The sequence below is a fragment of the Ictidomys tridecemlineatus genome, chromosome 4 (assembly GCF_052094955.1).
Source record: "Ictidomys tridecemlineatus isolate mIctTri1 chromosome 4, mIctTri1.hap1, whole genome shotgun sequence".
Classification (NCBI taxonomy): domain Eukaryota; kingdom Metazoa; phylum Chordata; class Mammalia; order Rodentia; family Sciuridae; genus Ictidomys; species Ictidomys tridecemlineatus.
This window is the reverse complement of record NC_135480.1, coordinates 203,286,543-203,308,563: the sequence shown is the minus strand read 5'-3', so window position 1 is coordinate 203,308,563 and position 22,021 is coordinate 203,286,543. Positions and strand designations below refer to the sequence as shown.

Genomic DNA, 22,021 nt, shown 5'->3' with positions numbered 1-22,021 from the left:
AGGAAACTCACGCACTTTATCTACCAGCAGTTTTCACTGATATAAGTTGTGCCCCGTTTCCCGCAACCCCAGAAAATTTCTCCAAAAAGACCTAATCCCGCTAGTTTTACAATTCTCTACCGGACCCTATTTCCTCCTCTCAGGTTTTCCCCCGAGGACAATAAGACAAGAACCTCTTCCGGCCAGGAAACATGGCGACGCCTATTGTAAGGACCACATTTGGGAAAGAACCGTACGACACTTCCGTTTGAATCTCAGTTTTTCCAAGAGCCCGGGGCGCCCGGGGCGCCGGGGGTGCGGGGGGCGTGGGCTGTGGTAATGGGTCTGGCGCGGTTGAACGGGCTCTTCGCAGCCTATAAGCCCCCGGGGCTAAAGTGGCTGCACCTGCGGGATACTGTAGAACAGCAGCTTCTGAAGGGTGAGTGCTTCGAACCCACCCACTATCCTGTTGAGGTTCTTTTAGGGGTCCCTCTCTGCTTCTTTCTATCCTTCCTGCAAAATAAAGTCATGTGACTGTTCTCCTGGGCAGAGCACTTTCCTATTCATCTGTTCTTATTCTCCAATATTTTCAGATGGGGAAATGCAGTATTGTATGTTGTCACACAGTGAGTCAGGATTTGAACCCAAGTTATCTTAACTGCTGCTATTTTGTGCTTATTTTCTGTCTTCTACATCATTTGCTTCCCTGTCCCCTTCTCTTCCAGTTGTTCTGACAGAACTGGCAAGATATTTGTCTTTATTCAGGTCTCAATGCCGCGGAGCCGTCTGTTCCTGAACAGCGTGTTCGCTTCTTGTTGGGCCCCATGGAAGGCAATGAAGAGGAGCTGGCCCTCACAGCCACCAGTGTGCCCACCCTCACCAAGCACAGGCTTGGTAAGGTAGATTCAGGCTGAATCTTGGTTAATACTTAACAGAAAATCCCTGACCTCCGTCAGTATCCCAGTGCTCAGATTCCTGGCCCAGGTCCTTGAAGTATTAGACCAGGGATTGGCGAACTTTCCTGGAAAGGGCCAGATTCTAAATATTGTAGGCTTTTCGCACATGTGGTTTCTGTTGCAACTGTTGAGCTCTACCATTTCAGCACAAAACGGCACAAGACACTGTGGGAAAGAATCATTCTTTAAGATTGTCATGCAAAAAAGCTACAGTCAGCTATGTGTGTACCTGTAGACCCAGTGACTTAGGAGACTGGGGCAGAAGGGTCATTTGAGTCCAGGAGTTCCAGGCCAACCAGGGCAACATAGCAAGACCCCCATCTCTTAAAACAGCAACAAAAGGACCCCCACAGGCTTGAGGATTTGGCCTATGGACTTTGTTTTACTGACTCTTTTATTATTCTAGGACTCCTGATATGAATTGAGAACTATTCTTAAGGAGGGGTTTGGGACTTCTCAAAAAGAGTGACTTTTTTTTTTTTTTTAGTACTGGGAATTGAACCCAGAGACTCGTACATGCTAGGTAAGCACTCTACCACTATGTTTATTTTTTAATTTTTAATTTATTTTAAATTTTAAACATGGTCTCTCAAAGGCCCAGGCCAGCCTTAAGCTTGCCATCCTTCTGCCTCTGCCTCTTGAGTAGCTGGGATTACAGGTATAGTATGTGCCATTATGCCTGGCAAGACTGACTTTTTAATCAATAAAGTGGCTCAACAACAGAACTATTTGCGGAAGCTGCCCTTGAACTTGCAGTCCTCCTGCCTTAGCCTCCAGAGTTGCTGGGATTACAGTGTGTACCATAGTCCCTGGCATGCCCAGTCCTCTTGAAGTCTCTCACTGGAAGATTGGTGAAAGGAAGAGTAAGAAACCTCTTGGGTTGTCCTTTCTCTAAGCCCTAAAGAACTAAGAAAATAGTTCTAGATCCCAGATTCCATGGAAAAAAGCCCGAGAGTATAGCCTGATCCTGATTTGAGGTACCATTCAAGGAATGAGGTCAGCATGCAGTGCAGAGTTATCCTGGAGGCTGGATAAATTGAGGAAATGGACCTTGCTGTTTTTTTCCAGTGTGTGGGCCAGCATTCACCAGCCTGAAGATTGGTGTGGGACATCGGCTGGATATCCAGTCTTCTGGGGTACTTGGTAGGTTGTGGGCAGCTTGAGGGTACAGTGATATGGTCTTAGGGAAGGACTGGGGAGCTACCATGAGCCCAGTACACTTCACACCACTGCCTCTTCCCCTGATTCCTGCCTTGAGTCTCTGATCAGCTGGGGAATTGATTGGTAGGATGGAGGGAGTCACAAGAGGGTAATCACAATTGCTTACTTTTATCAAGTGATTCTACCATGTGACATGGCTCAAGACCTTTAATGTACATTTATTCACCACAATAACCTTACTTATTAGGCAGATTCTTTATATAATTTTATGATTAAAGAAAGTAAGACTTCAAGAGCTTCGGTGGCTTGGCTGGGTTCTGTGGCTAGTGAATGCCCCTGGTCCTGAGAGGGAACACCATCATCTCATCATGGGGCAGCCAGGCATGTGACTCTGGCCAGTGTCTGAGTATTGCCAGAGCTGGGCCCACAAAGCCCTGAGTCATAAGCTGTTTGTGTCCCCAAGGTCAGGTGTTGGTCTTAGTTCCTCAGCCTCAATGGCAATGGAACCCTTGTCTTGCTTCTTGGAATATGGGAAGGCAGACATGATCTCATCTATCTTCCCTACTCACCCTCTCCAAGAGTGAATGTGGGTTGTTCTCTCCTTCAGCCAGAGAAACAAGCAGACTGAGAGAGACACGTGAAGTGGCCACAAAGACCCCCATTTGTTGGGCCCTTACTTTGTGCCAATGAGCTTCCTGTGCACTGCCTTCTTCCATCTGGATAACACTCTCAGACATTGGACAGGATGCTTCTCTCTATTTTACCAATGCAGAGCTCAAGTCCCAAAGAAATTAAAAGTTATACTCAGAGACAGACAATATTTTATTATAAATCTATGGGTCTAGGCTACCCACAAAGTCTCTTATTTCTAAGTGGATAGAATCCCCTGAGAAACTTGCTAAGGACCCAGACCCCTTCCCCGCCTTGTGACAGATTCAGTACATATGGGCAAGGCCTAGAAATTGGTATCTTGAAGTACCCAAAACTCACTTCCTGCAGAGGAGGTTCTCTTTGCCACCTTGCTGGCTTCGGAAACTTGGGAGTATTCTAATGGCAGCAGCGGGGTTGGGAATTTTCGGGGGAATAGGAGGGAGATGCCAGGCATGAGATGAGACTGACTGCCTTTCAGTGCTTGGCGTGGGACGTGGACGAAGACTCCTCACCGACATGTATGATGCTCACCTCACCAAGGTAAGGGAACCAGTACAGCTTGCTTATCCCTTGGTCCTTTCCTGGGGATCACTAGCAGTATTCTTTTTTTTTTTTTTTTTTTTAAGAGAGAGAATTTTAATATTTTTTATTTTTTATTTTTCGGCGGACACAACATCTTAGTTTGTATGTGGTGCTGAGGATCGAACCTGGGCTGCACGCATGCCAGGCGAGCGCGCTACCACTTGAGCCACATCCCCAGCCCATTCGCAGTATTCTGATGCTGAAGATACCATAGAGAACACCCAGGCCATCAGCAAACTTTTTTTATAATCATGTACTAGGGGAGACTGATATTGTGATAGTGACCAATGGTGTTACTAGGTGCCGACTGCTCCGCTCAACACTGTACACACATTTCCATGGGGATCCCTCACTACTACCTGTAAGGTGGAATCTGTGGCTAATCCAGTTTTACAGATGAGAGACTGCTTCTCACAGAGGAGACATATATATAGGGTCCCAAACTTTTTTTAAAAAAAGTTTCCTGTGGTGCTAGGGATTAAATCCAGGGCCTTGTGTGTGCTAGGCAAGTGCCCTACCACGGAACTACCTCCCCACCCCCACGAAGTCTTTAAGGCTTTAAGAACTGAAATTGTAACCTTCATTTGTCCCATACCAGAGCCTGGTCATGACACTATTTCATTCTTTCCCCAAGACTGAGAAGTGGCCGTCATCATCAAGTCCTCAAGGAGCTTCCTGTCCAAGGTGGGGCCATGGACTCTGGTCCCATAATGTACATGCAGATTTACATGTTAGGGGACCTTGTCTTAATGTCAAAGAGCATAGATTCTGGAGTCATATGACTCCAGTTCAAAACCCAGCTTCAGGGCTGGGGATGTGGCTCAGTGGTAGAGGGCTTGCCCAGATGCATGCCCAGGGTTTGATCCCCAGCACTGCAAAAAATTAACAACTTTTATTTCTTTGCCAGCCATGTGTCCTTGGGTGGGTCTCTTAACATCTGTGTACCTGTTTCCTCATTTTTAAAAAGGGAATGAGGATAGTATTTCCTCTGCAGGTATATTAGCCAAGGTTTTCTAGAGAAACAGAATCAATAGGAAGTGTAATTGTAAAAAGGGACTTATTAGGTTGCCTTATGTGACCAGAAGCTGGAGAGGCCACAATGGCTGTCTGCAGGCCAGAGAGCTGGGAGAACCAGTAGCTGCACAGTCCAAGAGGCTGAAGCCCCAGAACAAGAGAGATCAATGGTGCTACCCTAGCCTGAGACCTAAGCCTTCTGGAGAATCACTGTCCTCTTTGGAAGAGTGAAGAAGTGAAACAGTTACCAAGTTGATACTTCTGCAAGGGAGGAAGCCAGAATTTGGTGAAATAGAGATATGTGTTGTTGCTAACCTACATTTTTAAAAGAAGATTCATGTGTTAATTATATAACTGAAAAATAAGGTAAAAAAGAACATTAGATGCCAATCATCTAATATACTCAGATGATTGCAGCAGCAATCAAGAACCTGTTCAAGAAGAAATGAGCTTATGTCTGCTGTTGCTTCTTTGTTCTTCCAACTTTTATTCTATCTAAGCCATCATCTCATTGGTTGGTGCTGGCCACACTTAGTGTCTCCATTGCAGTTGGCTATCTTACATGTCAGTCATTTCTAGACATACCCTCATTGACACACCCATAATCTTAATCCTTGGCATCTCTTTTTTTTAAATTTATTTTTTAGTTGTAGTTGGGACATAATGCCTTTATTTTATTCATTTATTTCTATGTGGTACTGAGGGTCAGACCCAAGGCCTTGCACATTCTAGGCGAGCACTCTACTGCTGAGCCACAACCCCAGCCCTCTTTGATATCTATTAATCCAATCAAGTTGGCAATGCAAATTAACCATTACAGCAGGGTTATTTTGAAGATTAAACTAATGACCACATGTAAATGCTGAACCCAGCCCCTGGCACATCGTATATGCTCAGTAAATTCACTGTCATCACCAACTCTGCCCTCATCACTGCCTTAACTCTTTTTTCTTGCTGGACTTTGATTGAACCCTGAGTACTCTACCATTGAGCTGTGTATGGAAGAGGCAATTAGCTGTGCAGAGTTGGAAGAAGGGGCCCTCCTGAGATCAGGGTGGCAGGAGGGCTTGACATGACTGTGGAAAGCCTTGTTACCCTGGAGGGTAAAGAGAAGCTAACGGCATGCTGAGAGTCACTCATTATTGGGTGGCTGGGTGGAGAAATGGAGAGGTGTGGGGTCATTGCAGGGTGACGATCGGCACTCATTGCTGGTGGGCTGGTTTAACATCACCATGAGATTGGCCCTGTCGTGGTCCCCAGGTCACAGAAGAGAATTGGGGCACAAAGAGCAAGAGAGCTGCCCAAGCCCCATAGCAGAGCTAGCACCCTTCCCTAGGGTCAGGGGCTGTACATGGGAGCTCCCTGAGCAGGACCCAAGGACCCCCACCCCAGCCTCAGCTTTCCTCTTCCTCTGCACCAGAGCTTGGAGTGGGAATTCTGATTGGATCTTCTTCCTGCCTCACAGGATTATACAGTGCGAGGTCTTCTAGGCAAAGCCACAGATGACTTCCATGAGGATGGACGGCTGGTGGAGAAGACCACATATGGTAAGAGCCTGGGCGGGGGGGGAGTGGTGGCTGCCACTGCCCTCCACGTTGGCTTCTCAGTGAGCCCGTGTTCTGAGACATTCCATGGGATCTATCGCATGTTCATTGGAAGAGGATTTTGAGTACCAGGCACTGGGGGAAAATGGTGAATCAGATGGGGGTCCCCAGCCTAGCACATGGATTCCACCTCTTCTGTAAAGGATAGAAAACATGAGGCAAAGCAACACTATATATTTGTACACATAAATATGTGTCAATGTCCAAAAAAACGCCTGGAAACAATTACCAAGTTGATACTTCTGCAAGGGAGGAAGCCAGAATTTGGTGAAATAGATTTGTTGTTGCTAACCTACATTTTTAAAAGAAGATTCATGTGTTAATTATATAACTGAAAAATAAGGTAAAAAAGAATATTAAATGCTGAGAAAGAGAGCCAACAGGAAGAAGCCACAGGATCCAGGAGGGGCTTCCTGGGAAAAGGGAATCAAAGAAGGGGAGGAGGCAGTGGGAGGTACATTCCAGGTAAGATGAAGGCAGTGTGAGGACAGCCATACGGGAAGGTCAAGAAGGCAGGGCCCTTCCAGGCTGGGAAACCTTCTGTCCCCACACCTGGTTCTAGAGCTCTGGCCCTTGCTACCAGAAGTTGACACTTGCCCCACCTGGGCCCTAGGCTCCAGGCCAACTGGAATTTGTGAAAGTCTCCAGGCTGCTATAGTCACTTGGTGGGACCAGGTGTCAGAGCCATTCCCAGGTTTTGTTTTTTTTTTTTTTTTTTTGCTTCTGTTTTTGTTTTGGTGGCACTGGGGATTGAACCCAGGGGCAGTCTACCACTGACTGAATCTCCATCCCATTTTTTTTTGTTTTTCCCATATTTTTAAAAATTTTATTTCTTCTTTTTAGATGTATATAACAGTAAAGTGTATTTAAAAAAAAAATTAGTTGTAGATGGACACAATACCTTTTTTAAAAAAAATGTGGTGCTAAGGATAGAACCCAGTGCCTCACATGTGCTAGGCAAGCACTCTGCCATACTGAACTACAACCCCAACTCTAGTAAAGCGTATTTTGACATATTATACATGCATGAAGTATAACTTATTAGGATCCCATTCTTGTGGTTGTACATGGTGTGGAGTTTCACTGGTTGTATATTCATAGGAAAGTGATGTCCAACTCATTCTACTGTTTTTCCCATTCCCATTCTCTTCCTTTATTTCCTTTTTGTTTCTTAATGAACTTCTATTCTTTCCTCCCCTCTCCAGCCATTTTTATTTTTCATTTTGATACAGGGTCTTGGTCAATTGCTGAGGATGGCCTTGAACCTAGAATCTTCCTGTTTCAGCCTCCCAAGTAGCTGGCACCACCACACCAAGCTCCACTCTCACTCCTTTCTACATTTGGGCAGGTGGCACCCTCCTCCAAGGGTCCTTGGCATGGAAAACCCCAGGCCAGGGCATAAGAGATGTGACTTAGGATATTTGGTGAGTCACATTAGGTCTTTGACCCTCCATTTCCAAAAGAAGATGTTCTTTTTCTTTTTCTTTTTTATTTATTTATTTTTTTAGGGTAGATGGATACAACACAATGCCTGTATTTTTATGTGGTGCTGAGGATGGAACCTGGGTCCCGCCCGTACTAGGCAAGCGCTCTACTGCTAAACCACAATCCCAGCCCCAAGAAGATGTTCTTAAGCTGAGTCTGGATGGCTTTAGGGAATCTGTGAGCCCCTGGAACATACCCTCAAAATATTAAGTTCCTGGGCTGGGGCTATAGCTGAGTGGTAGAGCACTTACCTCACATATGTGAGGCACTGGGTTCGATCCTCAACACCACGTGAAAATAAATAAATAAAGATATTGTGTCCATCTACAACTAAAAATATATAAATATATTAAGTTCCTGTGTCTTTGCTGAGAAGAGGGTGCAGAGCTTTCATGAAGACTTTTCTCAGAGGACTCTGGACTTCACTCCCTGGAACCCTTCTCTGGCTGATTTTAAGGATGGAGTTGGTTTGGAGGAAAGGAGCTTGCCAGTTTGCTGTCGCCTCTCCTCAATGGGTACCTGTGTACTGACACCCCACAACTGCGTTTTGCAGATCATGTGACTAGAGAGAAGCTTGACCGGATTCTGGCTGTTATCCAAGGCTCCCATCAGAAGGCCCTGGTGATGTAAGTGGGGTCCTGGGGAGGTGCTGGAACAACAAGAAGTGCCTGCAGAGCTCTGTGGGCTCTGCCTGCCCTGGTACAGATTCCAAGGATCCTGACAGGTTTTTACAACTCAAAACTAAATGGAACTGCCCGTTCTTCTCAGGGCATGCAGAAGTGTTTCTGCCAGGTCTTGTTCTGGCCACTGGGGAAATAAATAAATTAAATAAGTAAGTAAATAAATAAATAAATAAATAAAGGAGAGCAAGAAATCCCAGTGCCAATCTTGGGAGCTTGGAAACCTGGATCCACATCCTGGAGGCACAGAGCTGGTGGTGGGGTCATCTAGTAACTACGACCTTGGGCCCTTGTGGCAGCCCACTTAGGATTCCTGGTTCCTAGACATCAGTGCTGTGGCCTTGGGTGAGACCCTACCCTGCTGGAGTCTGACTTTTCTTGTCTGTGAATGGGACAGAAAGAACCCATGCCTTCCAGAAATGTGCTGAGGATTTCAGAGGATCAGACAGGTTCCTGAGGAACAGGGACACAGCAGAACAGCCACCTGAGATGGGGAAGCAGCTGTGATTAGAGAAAATGGCCTGGAGAACATGATTTCAAGAATGAGTGGGAGCTGGATGAGGTGGCTTGTGTTATCCCAGCTACTCTGGAGGCTGAGACAGGGGCACCTGAGTTCAGAAGCTTAAGACCACATTATGTTGCTACAGGCAACATAGCAAGACCTCATCTCAAAAAATAATAATAAAAATAATAATAATAATAATAATCAATCACCAACAACAAAATATAAAACACCTGGGTGTGGTGGTACCCAGCACTCAGGAGGCAGAAGCAGGAAGATCAAAAGCTCCAGGCCAGCCTCAGCAATTTAGCAAGACTCTGTCAAAATAAAAAGGGCTCGGGATGTAGCTCACTGGTATAGCTCTTGCCCTGCATGTGCCAGGTTCTGAGTTCAATTCCCAGTACCATAAAAAATAAAATGGAAGCAGGATGGACAGGATGATGTGGGCACAAAGAGAGAAGAGTCTGGGAAAATATCCTGGGCCACTGGGGGTTGGGACAGGGAGAAGGAACCCATGTTGGGCATGTTTTGGGTTACTTGGGTTGAGTGTGCAGTGCCTGAAGGATGATCAGGCTGAGATGCTGGAGCATAGGGCCCATCACCCTCTCAGCCTGGGTCACCAGTGAGCCCAGGGAACGTGGGCAGAGGCTGCCTTTGGTGATTGAAGGGGACCAAGTATAAAGGAGGCTGCTCCAAAGGTGGCTGGAGAGTAGGGGGTGGGTGGGGAGCATAGAGCAAGTGAGAGGAAGCACCTTCCATGGTGGGGCAGGAGCTGGCTGCACCTCCACCCACACTACCCCCTGCTCCCCAGGTACTCTAACCTAGACCTGCAGTCCCAGGAGGCCTATGAGATGGCCACGAGAGGTGTAATCCGGCCCATGAACAAGTCCCCGATGTTGATCACTGGCATCCGGTGCCTCCATTTTGCACCTCCAGAGTTCCTCTTAGGTAAGCTGCCTCAAGAAGTTGGAGCCCCTGTGGAATGCTCTGGCAGGAGCCTGCCTCTCAGGCTCAGCCAAGGCAAGGACACGCCAACCCTGATCTCTGCTGATTAAGGCTTCAGGGGCCAATTTCCTTCCCGCTCTGACCCAGACTTACCTGAACCCAGTGCAGCCCTGACTCCTGCCAAGTCAGCCTTTGAAGTCAGAACTGAACAGACAGAGGTTCCAGAACAACCTCCATTGCTCTGGGCCCCTCAGACATCGCTGTCGTTTCCCGGGTCCTGCCCAGCTCAGGATCTTTGTTCCTTCTATGACTGTTAGTCATGTGAACAAGGGCTTTTCTTTTTTGGTACTGGAGCTTTACTCCAGGGCCACTTTACCACTGAGTCATGCCCCCAGTCCTTTAAATTTTTTGTATTTTATAGTTTTTGAGTCAAGGTCTTGTGAGTTGCTGAGACTTGCAGTCCTCCTGCCTCAAAGCCTCCCTAGTTGTTGTGATTACAGGTGTGTACCACCATGCCAGGCTAACCAAGGCTTTTCTTGAGCACTGATCAAGACTCTGAATGCTAAGCACCATGTATAAATGATCTCTTTAGTCTTTATAATTCCTGTTTACAAATTAAGAAATGAGGTCTTGGAGTAATACTTCTCAAATTCTCACCTGCCCCTTGGTTACCTGGCGGATTTCTTAAAAGGCAGGTTCCAACCCAGCAGTGCAGGTGGGGTTTTGGATCCTACATGTCTGACAAACTCTTAGGGGTCCCCAAAGGACTGCATTCTGCACAGCAAGGCCTAGAAAGCTGAAGTGTCTTGCCAAGGCTATTACACAGTTGAGGCATCCAGATGCCAGAGGCGATTCCTGACCTCAGTGTCCATCCATGTCCCTGGCAGAGGTGCAGTGTATGCACGAGACACAGCAGCAGCTGCGCAAGCTGGTGCATGAGATCGGCCTGGAGCTGAAGACCACTGCTGTCTGCTCCCAAGTGCGGCGCACACGGGACGGCTTCTTCACACTGGATGATGCCCTCCTGAGGACTCACTGGGACCTACACAGCATCCAGGATGCCATCCAGGCTGCAGCCCCCCAGGTGGCAGCCGAGCTGGAAAAGAACCTGAAGCCAAGGTTGGGCACCCAGGAGCTCCCCAGTCCCAGCCCATCCTGGAACTCCGAAGGCCTGAGCTCCACCATGGGGGCAGGGAGCTGTGCAGGGCATTGATAGGCCAAGCCGTTGGCGGGGAAGTGGGCGTTGTAGCATAAAGGCTCAGTATTCATGAGCCAGAACCAGTGAGTGTGGAGGAATTGAGAGTAAGAGAAGCTCTTCTACATGGACACAAAACTGAGTCTGTAATAGGAAAGATTAGTGGGCTTAACCCAATTGAAAAGGAAAAAACTCTGTATGGAGAAAGAGATGATAAACAAATGACAGACTAAGACTAATAAAAAAAATTTGCAGTATCTTTAACTAGGAACAGCGTCCACAGGCTGTATGCACACACACATGTGCTTTTTTTTTTTTTTTTCCTTTTTGTGGTTGAGCCAGGGCCTTCAGCATGCTGGACAGGTGCTTTACCACTGAGCTACATTCCCAGCCCAATCTATACCACATAAAGAACATTCGACAGTAAGAACAAAATGACAAGAAAATTGATATGGAAAAAAGAACACAAACACAATATGGTGATCATTTCATGTCATTTAGTATTCTTTTACAAATATTTTTCCAAAAACAGTTGAGCAATGATTTGAACTGTTTGTGTATCAAAAGTAATCTAAGGGGCTGGGGCTGTAGCTCAGTGGTTGCCTAACGTGTGTGTGGCCCTGGGTTTCACCCCCAGCACTGAAAAACAAAAACCAAAAATCCAAGAAGCTAGTACACCAGAAATGGCCTTCAGCCTCCCTATTAATGAAAGAAGAAAATGAGAGGACTCTACTTGTCTCTCACAGTGGGAGAATTAATTAAAAGATAATAGGCCGGGCTGGAGATATAGCTCAGTTGGTAGAGTGCTTGCCTCACATGTACAAGGCTCTGGGTTCAATCCCCAGCACCACACACACGGAAAAAAAAAAAAAAAGGTAATATGCTGTATTGGTGATGGGGCAAGAAAATGGACCATCTTTGAAACTGCTCTCTTAGGAGTAATTGGTAGTGTGTATCAGAATTTAATCCTTCTGCCCTATGATCAAGCCACCATCAGGATTCTGTCCTACATGGTTAGAGACATTTATATACAGACAACTGTCGTGGCTGTGTTTTAACTGTAAAAAGTGCAGGAGGTGGCTGGGGATGTGGCTCAAGCGGTAGCGCGCTCGCCTGGCATGCGTGCAGCCCAGGGTTCGATCCTCAGCACCACATACAAACAAAGATGTTGTGTCCGCCAAATACTAAAAAATAAATATTAAAAAAATTCCCTCTCTCTCTCTCTCACACACACACTCTCTTAAAAAAATAAATAAATAAAAAATGTTTAAAAAATAAAAAAGGAATGGGGATGGGGGAACTCGGTGGTTAAGTGCCCCTGAGTCCAATTCCCAGTCCAAAAAAAGTCTCTGGCGCTGAGGATGTAGTGTAGCATGGTATGCTTGATGCCTTGGGTTCAGTGCCCAGCAGCACCACCATCCCCCTGCAAAAAAAAAAAAAAGTCTAGTGAAAAACCTTGAAATGTCTTTGAAAATCCAATTCTAGAACTGGAGATAAAGCTTAGTGGTAGAGTACTTGCCTAGCATCCATGAGGCTCTGGGTTCAATTCCCAACACTGGCCCCAAAAGATAAATTCTAGTCCCAATCCTTAGATTCTAATGCAGGTCTGAGGTGGGGCCCAGGCACCTGCGTTTTTAGCAAGTTTCTTCATGGGACTACAAATGCTAGTTCTTTAAGAAAAAGTGCTCCATTAGAGGCCACAAGGGGCTGATGTTTGGGATTGACAGAGTCCCACAAACGGAATGATTTCAACTATAGAAACTTACTGTCTTACTTCTGGAGTCTGAAAGCCCAAGACCAAGATGTCTGTAGGGTTGGCTCCTTCTGAGGCTGAGGGAGACCCAGTACCATGCTGCTGCCTCACTTCTGGTGGTTTGCTGGCAATCTTTGGTGTACTTTGGCTTGCAGAAGCATCCACCAATTTCTGCCTTCAACTCATATAGTGTTATCCATCCAAATCTGTCTTCAAATTCTCCCCCTTTATGAGAACACCAGTCACATATGAGGTTCACCTTGCTCTATTATGGCCTCCTAACTAAGTGCATCCACAATCACCCAGTTTCCAAATTAGGTGGCATTCTGAGGTACTGGGGTTTAGGACTTCATTCAAATTTGAAGGTGGTTTAGACCCAGCAGCTGGGCTGACTTAGTGCTTCTCAGCACATTGTCCCATGACCAGAAAATTCCCCAGAGGTCAGGGCAGACCACCTACTCCCCTGCCCACACCCAGCCACCATGGCAGCAGTGAGCTGCTGCAGTTGACCAGCTGCTGTGATGCTGTGGTTATTGGAGTCCCCTTAAGAACGGATGGGGGGCTGGGGATATAGCTCGGCTGGTAGAGTGCTTGCCTAGCTTGCACAAGACCCTGGGTTCAAACCCCAGCACCACAAAAAAAAAAAAAAAAAAAAGAACTGATGGGATGGCCAGGCATAGAGGCACATTACTGCAATCCCAGCAGCTCAGGAGGCTAAGGTAGAATTGCAAGTTTGAGGCCAGCCTCAGCAACATAGCAAGAGGTTTTTTTGTTGTTGTTGTTTTTGTTTTGTTTTAAGTGCTGGGTATGTAGCTCAGTGGTAGAGCGTCCCTGGGTTCAATCCCTGGACTAAAAAAAAATTTAAAAATGGGCTAGCTAAGGTTAGCATTGTTCTCAGCACTCTGGTTTCAGGCTGTGATGGGGCAGGGCCCAAGGCACACTGGTCTAGCTGCTGAGACTCAGGGTGGGCAGATCTAACTCTCTCTTTCACCAAGCAGCTCCCCTTCCCTTGCCTAAATAAAAATGTAAACTGTTTGCACTTTAAGAAGATAATCTTGATCTCATTTTAGAATTTACAAGTTGAGCATTTGGTTTGGGATTATAAAGCTAGGGAAAGTATCTCTCAGGAGTCAGGAAAGAGGGCCATTTTATAAGGGCCATGCAGAACCATGCCCTGGGTTCCTGGGATAGTGCTGAGTATTAGGAGGCTTCTTCAGAGAAACAGGATCAGTGGCAGTTTCTTTTTTCCTTTTTTTTTAAGAGAGAGGAGAGAGAGAGAGAGAGAATTTTAATATTTATTTTTTAGTTCTCGGTGGACACAACATCTTTGTATGTGGTGCTGAGGATCGAACCCGGGCCGCATGCATGCCAGGCTTGAGCCACATCCCCAGCCCCAGTGGCAGTTTCTTTAAGGAAATAGCTTGGAAGGGGGTTGGGGATTTAGCTTGGTGGCAGAGTGCTTGCCTAGCAGGCACAGGGCCCTGGGTTCGGTCCTCAACCCTGGGGGGAAAAAAAATAGCTTGGATGATTCTGGAGCCTGGCAAGTCCTAAATGTGCAGGATAGGCCAATAGGCTGGTGACACTGGGAAGCTGAAGTTGTGGTTAGACTCTTAGGATAGTCTTCAGACAAACCATTTTTCTCTTCTGGCCTTGAAATTGGTTGGATGAGGCCAACCCACATTATGGAGGTTTTACTTGCTTTACCAAAAGTCTACTAGATTGAATGTTAATCTCATCTAGAAAATACTGTCACAGAAACATCTGGATGGGTATTTGAGCAAGGATACTGGAGAAGGGATCTTTGGCTTGGAAATGATAGAAATGAGACCAGCCAAGTTTGGGGAGCACACACAGGCAAGAGTTTGGGCTCCAGCCAAGTAGAGTAATTGGCACTTCAGCTGAAGGGTGACAGCACTGACCAATGGACCAGGGTGCTCTCTAAAAAAGGGAGATGCAAGGTTTTATTGATTTGCTTGGGTGGGCTAATGTCTAGTCATTTTCCACAGGCCAGAGTCATAGTTCCAAAAGATGCTTCCTGTGAGGGATTCGAACCACTGAGTTATCACAAGCAACTTGTCCCCGGAACTGTTGAGTTACTCTTGGGACTGACTCTATCATCCTGTGATGGGGCTGAAGGACTGGGGCTGCTACAGCTGCTGAAAGAGCAGAGGGTGGGGCAGAAGGAGAAGACAAATCAGCTCCAAAGGGCAAGTGACATGTCCACGTGCAGGGTAGACTCTACCCTGAAAGTTAAGGCAACAAATTATGAAAACAGAGATGCTTCCGTCACCTATCAGACACCTGCAGGCCCAAGAGTCAATGTTTTCAGCAAAATTGGCCTCCAAGTCCCTCTGCAAATTAACCTAGGCAACCCTGTCATCACAACCCACACATCAGAGTTGGGACCCTCAGCAAAGCCAATGGGAGACTACTGTATTACCAGCTGTATGATTTTAGTGGGGGTGGGGGTGGGGGAGTGCTAGGTGTTGAACCTAGGCATCTGGCCTGCTTGGCAAATGTTCCACTGAGCCACATCCCCAGCCCCCCAGATTAGCGCTTTTTAAATTGACCGTGAGTGAAGCTGGAGGGCTTAAGTGTTTCTTGGTAGCAATTTCATCCTTCTGTGGTTTTAAATGGTTTCATGATGGGTTTGTTGAATGAACACAGAGGCAGGAAGAGAAAAACATGCCATGCCTCAAAGGATAATAGTTCACTTCACCTGGGGTTTTATTTTATTGTCTCAGCCTTTATATGTATATATATATATATTTGTTGATGGACCTTTGTTTATTCATTTATTTATATGTGGTGCTCACAATCAAACCCAGTGCCTCACTCAAGCTAGGCAAGTGCTCTACCGCAGAGCCACATCCCCAGCCCCTGTCCCAGCCTTTTGTCTCACTGTAGTGGTCCCTCATTATCTCAGTGTGGCCCAGCCAACTTAACACATAAGAACTCCCAGCACAGAATATTTAGGACTGTGATGCATGCTCCCTGAATATGGGGGCCTGTGGATGGAGCTCTCGGGTTTCTCAGGGTTTCCTTACCTATCAATAGTATCTGTCCCATATAGGTAACAAAAGCAGCCAAGGCCACAAGGAAAAAACAGAAAGCTTGCCGTGTGCCAGGAACTAGCAGTTAATGTACTTGATTTCATTTAATCTGCAAACAGGCTTAGGATTTTTTTTTTTTTTTTTTTGGTGGTGGTATTGAAGATTGAATCTAGAGGTGTTTTGCCATTGAGCTACATCCCCAGCATTTTTATTTTTTATTTAGAAACAGGGTTTTGCTAAGTTGCCTAGGCTAGACTTGGACTTGTGATCTTCCTGCCTCAGCCTCCTGAGTGGCTGGAATTACAGGTGTGTCCCACCATGCCTGGCTATCCATTTCTTTTAAGGAGAGGCATACAGAGGACAAATGACATGTCCAAGGACACCCAGTGCTATGGTCCAAATGTTTGAGTTTTCCTCAGATTCCCTCCTACGTTGAAATCCTAACTCTTTAAGTGGTAGTATTAGGAGGCAGGCCTTTGGGAAATTTGATCATGTGGGTGGATCCCTTTTAAAATTGACCCAAGGGGGCTGGGGATGTGGCTCAAGCGGTAGCGCGCTCGCCTGGCATGCGTTTGGCCCGGGTTCGATCCTCAGCACCACATACCGACAAAGATGTTGTGTCCGCCGAGAACTAAAAAATAAATATTAAAAAAATTATCTCTCTCTCTCTCTCTCTCTCCCTCTCTCTCTCCCTCCCTCTCTCTCTCTCTCTCTCTCTCTCTCTCTCTCTCTCTCTCTCTCTCTCCTCTCTCACTCTCTTTAAAAAAAAAAAAAATTGACCCAAGGGGCTGGGGATGTGACTCAAAAGGTAGTGCGCTCGCCTGGCATGCGCGGGGCACTGGGTTCAATCCTCACCACCACATAAAAAATAAAGATGTTGTGTCCACCTAAAACTAAAATATTTAAAAAAATAAAATTGACCCAAGGTCAGGTGTGGTGGCGCACACCTGTAATCCCAGTGGCTTGGGAGGCTGAGGCAGGAGGATCGTAAGTTGAAAGAGACCCTCAGCAAAAGCAAGGCACTAAGCAACTCAGTGAGACCCTCTCTCTAAATAAAATACAAAATAGGGCTGAGGATGTAGCTCAGTGGCTGAGTGTCCCTGAGTTCAATCCCCAGTACCAAAAAAAAAAAAAAAAAAAAAAAAACCAGAGAGACCCAAGAGCTGGGATGTAGCTTAATTGGTAGATGTGCACTTGCCTGGGATTCATAAGGCCTGGGCCAGATCCCCAGCATCACCCCTGCCCCTTCCCCCTGAAAAACCCAAGAGAGCTTGTGTGTCTTCCACAGTGAGGACACAGTGATAAGTGAGTCCTCACTCGTCACCTAGCCTGCCAGTGTAAATGCCCACCTCCAGAACTGGGAGAAATGGATTGCTGATGTTTCAAAGCCACCTAGTTTGTGGGGTCTTATTAGAGCAGCACAAACAGGCTGACAGAGCAGAGGAGTTGAGAGCCAGGGACCCCGCTGTGCTCTCCAGTCCAAGCCAGTCAGCTCTCCCAACACCATGCTGTCTGGCCTTGCTGGAGCTTGTGCTTCTGTCTAGAGTGGCCTCTGTGTCCATGGGTTCTGCATCCTCCGATTCAGCCAACCACAGGTAAAAAATATTCAGAGAAAAACTGCATCTATATTGAACATGTTCAGACTTTCCCCCTTATCACTCTTTCCTAGATAATGTAATGTAAGAGCTATTTACATACATTTACATTGCTAGACATTATAAGTAACAGGCGTGATTTAAAGTATGCAGAGCATGTGCTTAAGTTATGTGAAATATTAGGACACCTTATATAAGGGACTCAAAAATCCACAGATTTTGGTATTCAGAGTCTATAACCAATGATGCTGAGGGATGGTTGTATAGTCATGCTCCCTCCATCTTCTTTTAGTGAGAGTGTGCTTAACCTCTCAGAGATTTCCTTCTGCTTATATATTTGTAGATGATACATTCCATAAAGTTAGAGGCCTTGTCTTGTTCACCATTAAATGCCAAAGGCCAATGTCTCGGCTTGGCACCAGAATCACGAGGCACTCACAGCTTTGTAGGTTCAAGCAGCAATTCTTTATTCCAGCTCTCACACCACCTCCACACAGGTCCAGGGGCAATCGCGTTCTGCCGTCTCCCGCACAATTCACCTACTCCACGAGGCTATCTCCAAATCCCATTTTAATCTCAACGGGAACAAGCAGCAAGAACACCCTAATCCCAGCAATAATCTTCAACTTCCAACTTCCCTAAAACCCATTATCTTAAACTGGCAACGCCTTAAACTCAAGGAGCCGGTTACTTCCTCAAACCTGATCAGCTCTAAACCTGGATCCGCCTTGGTCCTTGAGCAAGGTCACCTTATTAAAGCATGCATGCAATGTCCCATCGAATGTCCTCTAAGCAGCATGGGGTATGCTTGGCAAGGAAATTTCGATGCGTCATTCCTACTTGGTAATGGCCCTCAGCAATTAAATTCCTAGCACTCAGCCTCAGGCACATAATACCTGCTTAGTAAAAATCGCTGTTAAGACTTAGGCACAAGGGTGGGGGGCTGCAGAAACGGATAGAGGCCAGGGCCCCATAGCAGCTCTATGGCCCGGACCCGGGTGGGCGGAGGTGGCAGCTCCCGGGACCGGCCGCACTATGATATTGTCCACTGGGCATGTACTGACCAATGTGGCAGGTCTGAGGACATAGCTGAAGCTGAAAATAGGAAAGCTGGGGGCAAGGAAGAGCCTTGAATCTTGAGGTGGGATGTTGACTCTAAGATGTCCTTGAGCAGTAAAGCCTCGGAGGGAAAGGGGTGGATGCAAACCAGGTTGAGACATAGGACAGTGGGGATGAATGGGACATTGGAGTAGGGAATCTCATCATTGACCTGGACACCGACCTGGGAAAGGACCAGCAGAAACTGGAAATGTCTGGCTTAAAGGAGGTGGGGATGCCAGCTCCCAATGCTGTGGCCACACGACCAGACAGCGTCAAGTTGTGGCCCCAGTGCCAGGTCCTCAAGGGAAGGAAGGCAAATCAAAATCCAAAAGGAAAAAGAGTGAAAAGACACTAGCAAACCCACTCAGGGACTTCCTGTTCACTCCAAGTGAGGGGACAGCTAGCAAGAAAGAGGTGCAGGGGCGCTCCGGAGGTGTGCCAGTGCAGGAGGCCTGGTTGCTGCTATTGTTCCCAAGAGCTCAGAGAAGGCCAGTAAGGCATCCCGCAGTGTAGCCGGCTCCAAAAAGCAGAGGAGACAGCTCATCTAAGAACAAGAAGGAGAGAAGCCAAGGAGTGGGAACTTGTTCAGAAAAGGATCCTGGGGTCCTCCAGCCGGTTCCCTTGGGAGGATGGGGTGGTCAGTGTGTTGGAAGTACAGGAGCTGTGGAGCCACTTGGGAGTATAGCTGTTGAGCCTGGGGCAGCGCTCAATCCTTTGGGAACTAAACCAGAGCCAGAGGAAGGGGAGAATGAGTGTCGCCCGCTAAGGAAAGTCAAGTCTGAAAAGGTAAGAGGTGGCCGGATCTGGCTGCCCACTGCAGTCAAAACTGCCCTGGACTAACTGCCCTGTGCACTCTGTTGGAGGCTTATTAGTTTGGAGGTAATGACCAATTACAAGGTCAGAGCAGCAGGTAATGATAATGTGGTTTTGTTCCAAATTAGAGGATTCCCTATAGGCTCATTTACAGCAAGCCCGGACATTTTGGAATAGGACATCTGTTCTTAGAATTCTACTTGGTAGAATGAATTTTCCCATACCTTGTTATTGTTCCATCTTGGACACTTGTTGCTAGAGGCTGGCACCAAACTTTTATGTGGTTTCCAGCTTGAATGACATTTCATTATTATAGAGTTATAATAGTTGATAAACTTAGTTTTGGTTACATGTATAGGACTGTTCTTAATGGAATAAATGGTGGTGTTGTGTTTCTGGAAGAACTAAAAAATTGATAAAGCTTCATGGCTTATCTACCAAGTGTTCTATTGTGGCTACCAAAGAGCATAAGGACACAGTTTCTGGTCTGGTAAACAAAGGGACAAGAGGTCCTGACTATACTGTGAAATACTCATAAATCAGGCTTTATGAGTTACTGTTGTGGCTATGAAAGTTTGGCCTAAAAAGAATTTTTGGTCACTAAAAGAGTATCTCTTTGTCAGGTATTTCCTGCAACTATTGGGAATCAGTGACCTGGTGGTTTTGTAGCTGCCCAATAGTATAATGATACCTTGTCTTTTGCTTGACTTAAAAGGATAGGTGCCTACAGCCCCAGGATTTTTTTTTCTTGAGAGAATTTTAATATTTATTTTTTAGTCTTTGGCGGACACAACATCTTTGTTTGTATGTGGTGCTGAGGATCGAACCCGGGCCGCACGCATGCCAGGCGAGTGCGCTACCGCTTGAGCCACATCCCCAGCTCCAGCCCCAGGATTTTTTAAGATTGAGTCGCTCCTCTGAGAAGATGATCTTAGTTGATATCTCAGGAAAATTCTTAGTGAATGTCTCTCAGAGCTAGAGAAGAATAGGTATGCATCTGGGGCCAATCCAGGCTGCCTTAAATTTGAGCAGCTTACAGTTTCCTACAAAGCAGGACTGGTGATGAAGGGTTTATCAGCTCTTGATTTTCTGCTGTGTTCTGCTCACCCTGTGCTTTTAGCTGATCCCAGCAGATGCAGTATCAATTGATTTCTCTGTAATTAATCAGCTACAGCAGGGAATACCTATTTCCATATATAAGTGTTAATAAATAAAGGCTGGATATGCAAAAAAAAAATTGTTAGGCACAAGGAGCTGGGGTTGGGGCTCAGCGGTAGAGAGCTCACCTAGCACATGTGAGGCCCTGGGTTTGATCCTCAGCACCACATAAAAATAAATAAATAAAAATATTGTGTCCAACTACAACTAAAAAAATATGTTAAAAAGAGGCACAATGGTATATGCCTATAATCATGGCTATTTAGGAATCTTAGAAGGAAGGATTTCAAGTTCAAGTTCAGTCTGGATAACTTTTTGAGACCGACCCTGTCAAAGAATTAAAAATAAGAAGGGCTGGGCACAATGGTGCATGCCTTTTTATCCCAGTGACTCGAAAGGCTGAGGCAGGAGGATCACAAGTTGAGGTCAACCTCAGATATTTAGCAAGGCCTTAAACAACTTAGTATTTAAAATACAATATAAAACAAATATAATAATATAAAAAGAGCTGGGGATGTGGCTCAGTGGCTGAGCACCCCTGGGGTCAATCCCTGCTACCCAAAACAAAACAACAAAAAAAGGAACTGGGGATATAACTCAGTGATAGTATCTCTGGGTTCAATCCCTAGTCCAAAAAAAAAAAAAAATTGTGTAAGAACTGGGCACAGTGGTGCACATCTATAAACCCAGCTACATGGGAAGCAGACCACAAGTTCAAGACAAGCCTAGGAAATTCAGTGAGAGCTTGTCTCAAAATAGAAAAATTTTAGAAAGGTAGCTCTGTGGTATAGTGCCCTGGGTTCAATCCCCTGTACTAGGGGTAGGGGGAGACTATAAGAAATGAATAGGAGGGCATGAGAATGATCCCTAATAGTGAAAAAAAATGAGCAAAGGAAGATGTATATACTTGTATATAAGTAATTCATTATATAATATATATACATATATTGAATATATATGTATTCATTATATATATATAATGAATAACCCAGAAACTCAGATTTTTTTTTGGTGTGTGTGTGTGTGTGTATGCTGGGGACCTGAGACAAAAGGACATAACCTTTCCCAAGAGCTGTTTTTTATATTCTTTTTTCTTCTGCTTTCTCTAAACACCTCATAGCCCTGCTTCCAGGAGACTCTGCTACAGTGGAGGCTACAACAGATAACCCCGTGACTGCTCTGGGAGACTGCTTCAGTTTTAGTGGCTTCGGACCTCCCCTAGGCTCTCCAGGTGGCTCTGTCTCATAACCTGTCAGGATGACTTCTCTGCAACTGTTTTAGATGTCTCCAGTTCTTGAGAAACTCCTCCCACAACTAAGCAGTAAGCTGGGGAGACACTGCACTGTACAAGCCCACCCTTTCCGACTGTACAAGCAGTTCCTGCTCACCGTATCGGTTCAGCCCATGTGCTGTTTCTCCATATACTGCAACATAAAGTTTGATAAAGACTCTTTCTGATAGTTTTATTTTGCCTGTTGTGATGTCTCTTTCGAGCACAGCAGTCTAAGCTGATTGCACTTAGAGCTGGTAACACCAAGTGGCTACCACCAGGTTGTCAGCAGACATATCTGATAACACCAAAGATTCAGTCATTCCTGAGAATGACTAGCAGCCAGAGAGCTTCGAAGAACTTCAGGAAAAGCTTCTAGAAGGGCTGCAATCCCAAGGAGAAGGACAACTCAAACAGCAATAGGGAGAGCTGCTAACACTAAGAGCTGAGAACTGCTGGCCCTCAAAACACAGAGCTGTTAACACTAAGGGAGCTGCATTTTGCCTAGTGATTTCTATCTTAAT

At 46.0% G+C, this 22,021-nt stretch overlaps 1 protein-coding gene across 3 annotated transcripts; it reads left to right on the top strand.

Annotated features, from left to right (window-relative positions):
- Positions 1 to 178: 178 nt before the first annotated feature.
- Positions 179 to 21,678, top strand: Trub2 (TruB pseudouridine synthase family member 2). Of its 3 annotated transcripts, XM_005321023.5 has the most exons (9): positions 179 to 418; positions 745 to 873; positions 2,004 to 2,078; positions 3,226 to 3,287; positions 5,809 to 5,890; positions 7,986 to 8,058; positions 9,426 to 9,562; positions 10,447 to 10,678; positions 21,348 to 21,678. In XM_005321023.5, exons 1-9 carry the CDS (start codon positions 319 to 321, stop codon positions 21,391 to 21,393), a joined length of 936 nt encoding a protein of 311 aa, XP_005321080.2. In that variant the 5' UTR covers positions 179 to 318; the 3' UTR covers positions 21,394 to 21,678. The 3 variants fall into 3 exon arrangements, with proteins under 3 accessions (XP_005321080.2, XP_077904470.1, XP_005321079.2); XM_078048344.1 differs by lacking the exon at positions 10,447 to 10,678; XM_005321022.5 differs by lacking the exon at positions 21,348 to 21,678 and having other exon boundaries at positions 10,447 to 11,025.
- Positions 21,679 to 22,021: the final 343 nt, after the last annotated feature.

What these genes read in the sequence shown, in the direction of transcription:
- Trub2 (XM_005321022.5), top strand. Translation starts at nt 319, where the DNA reads ATGGGTCTGGCGCGGTTGAACGGGCTCTTCGCAGCCTATAAGCCCCCG. An exon ending in ATGATGCTCACCTCACCAAG is followed by an intron (nt 3,288 to 5,808) that starts GTAAGGGAACCA and finishes CCTGCCTCACAG; the next exon opens with GATTATACAGTGCGAGGTCT. An exon ending in ACCTCCAGAGTTCCTCTTAG is followed by an intron (nt 9,563 to 10,446) that starts GTAAGCTGCCTC and finishes TGTCCCTGGCAG; the next exon opens with AGGTGCAGTGTATGCACGAG.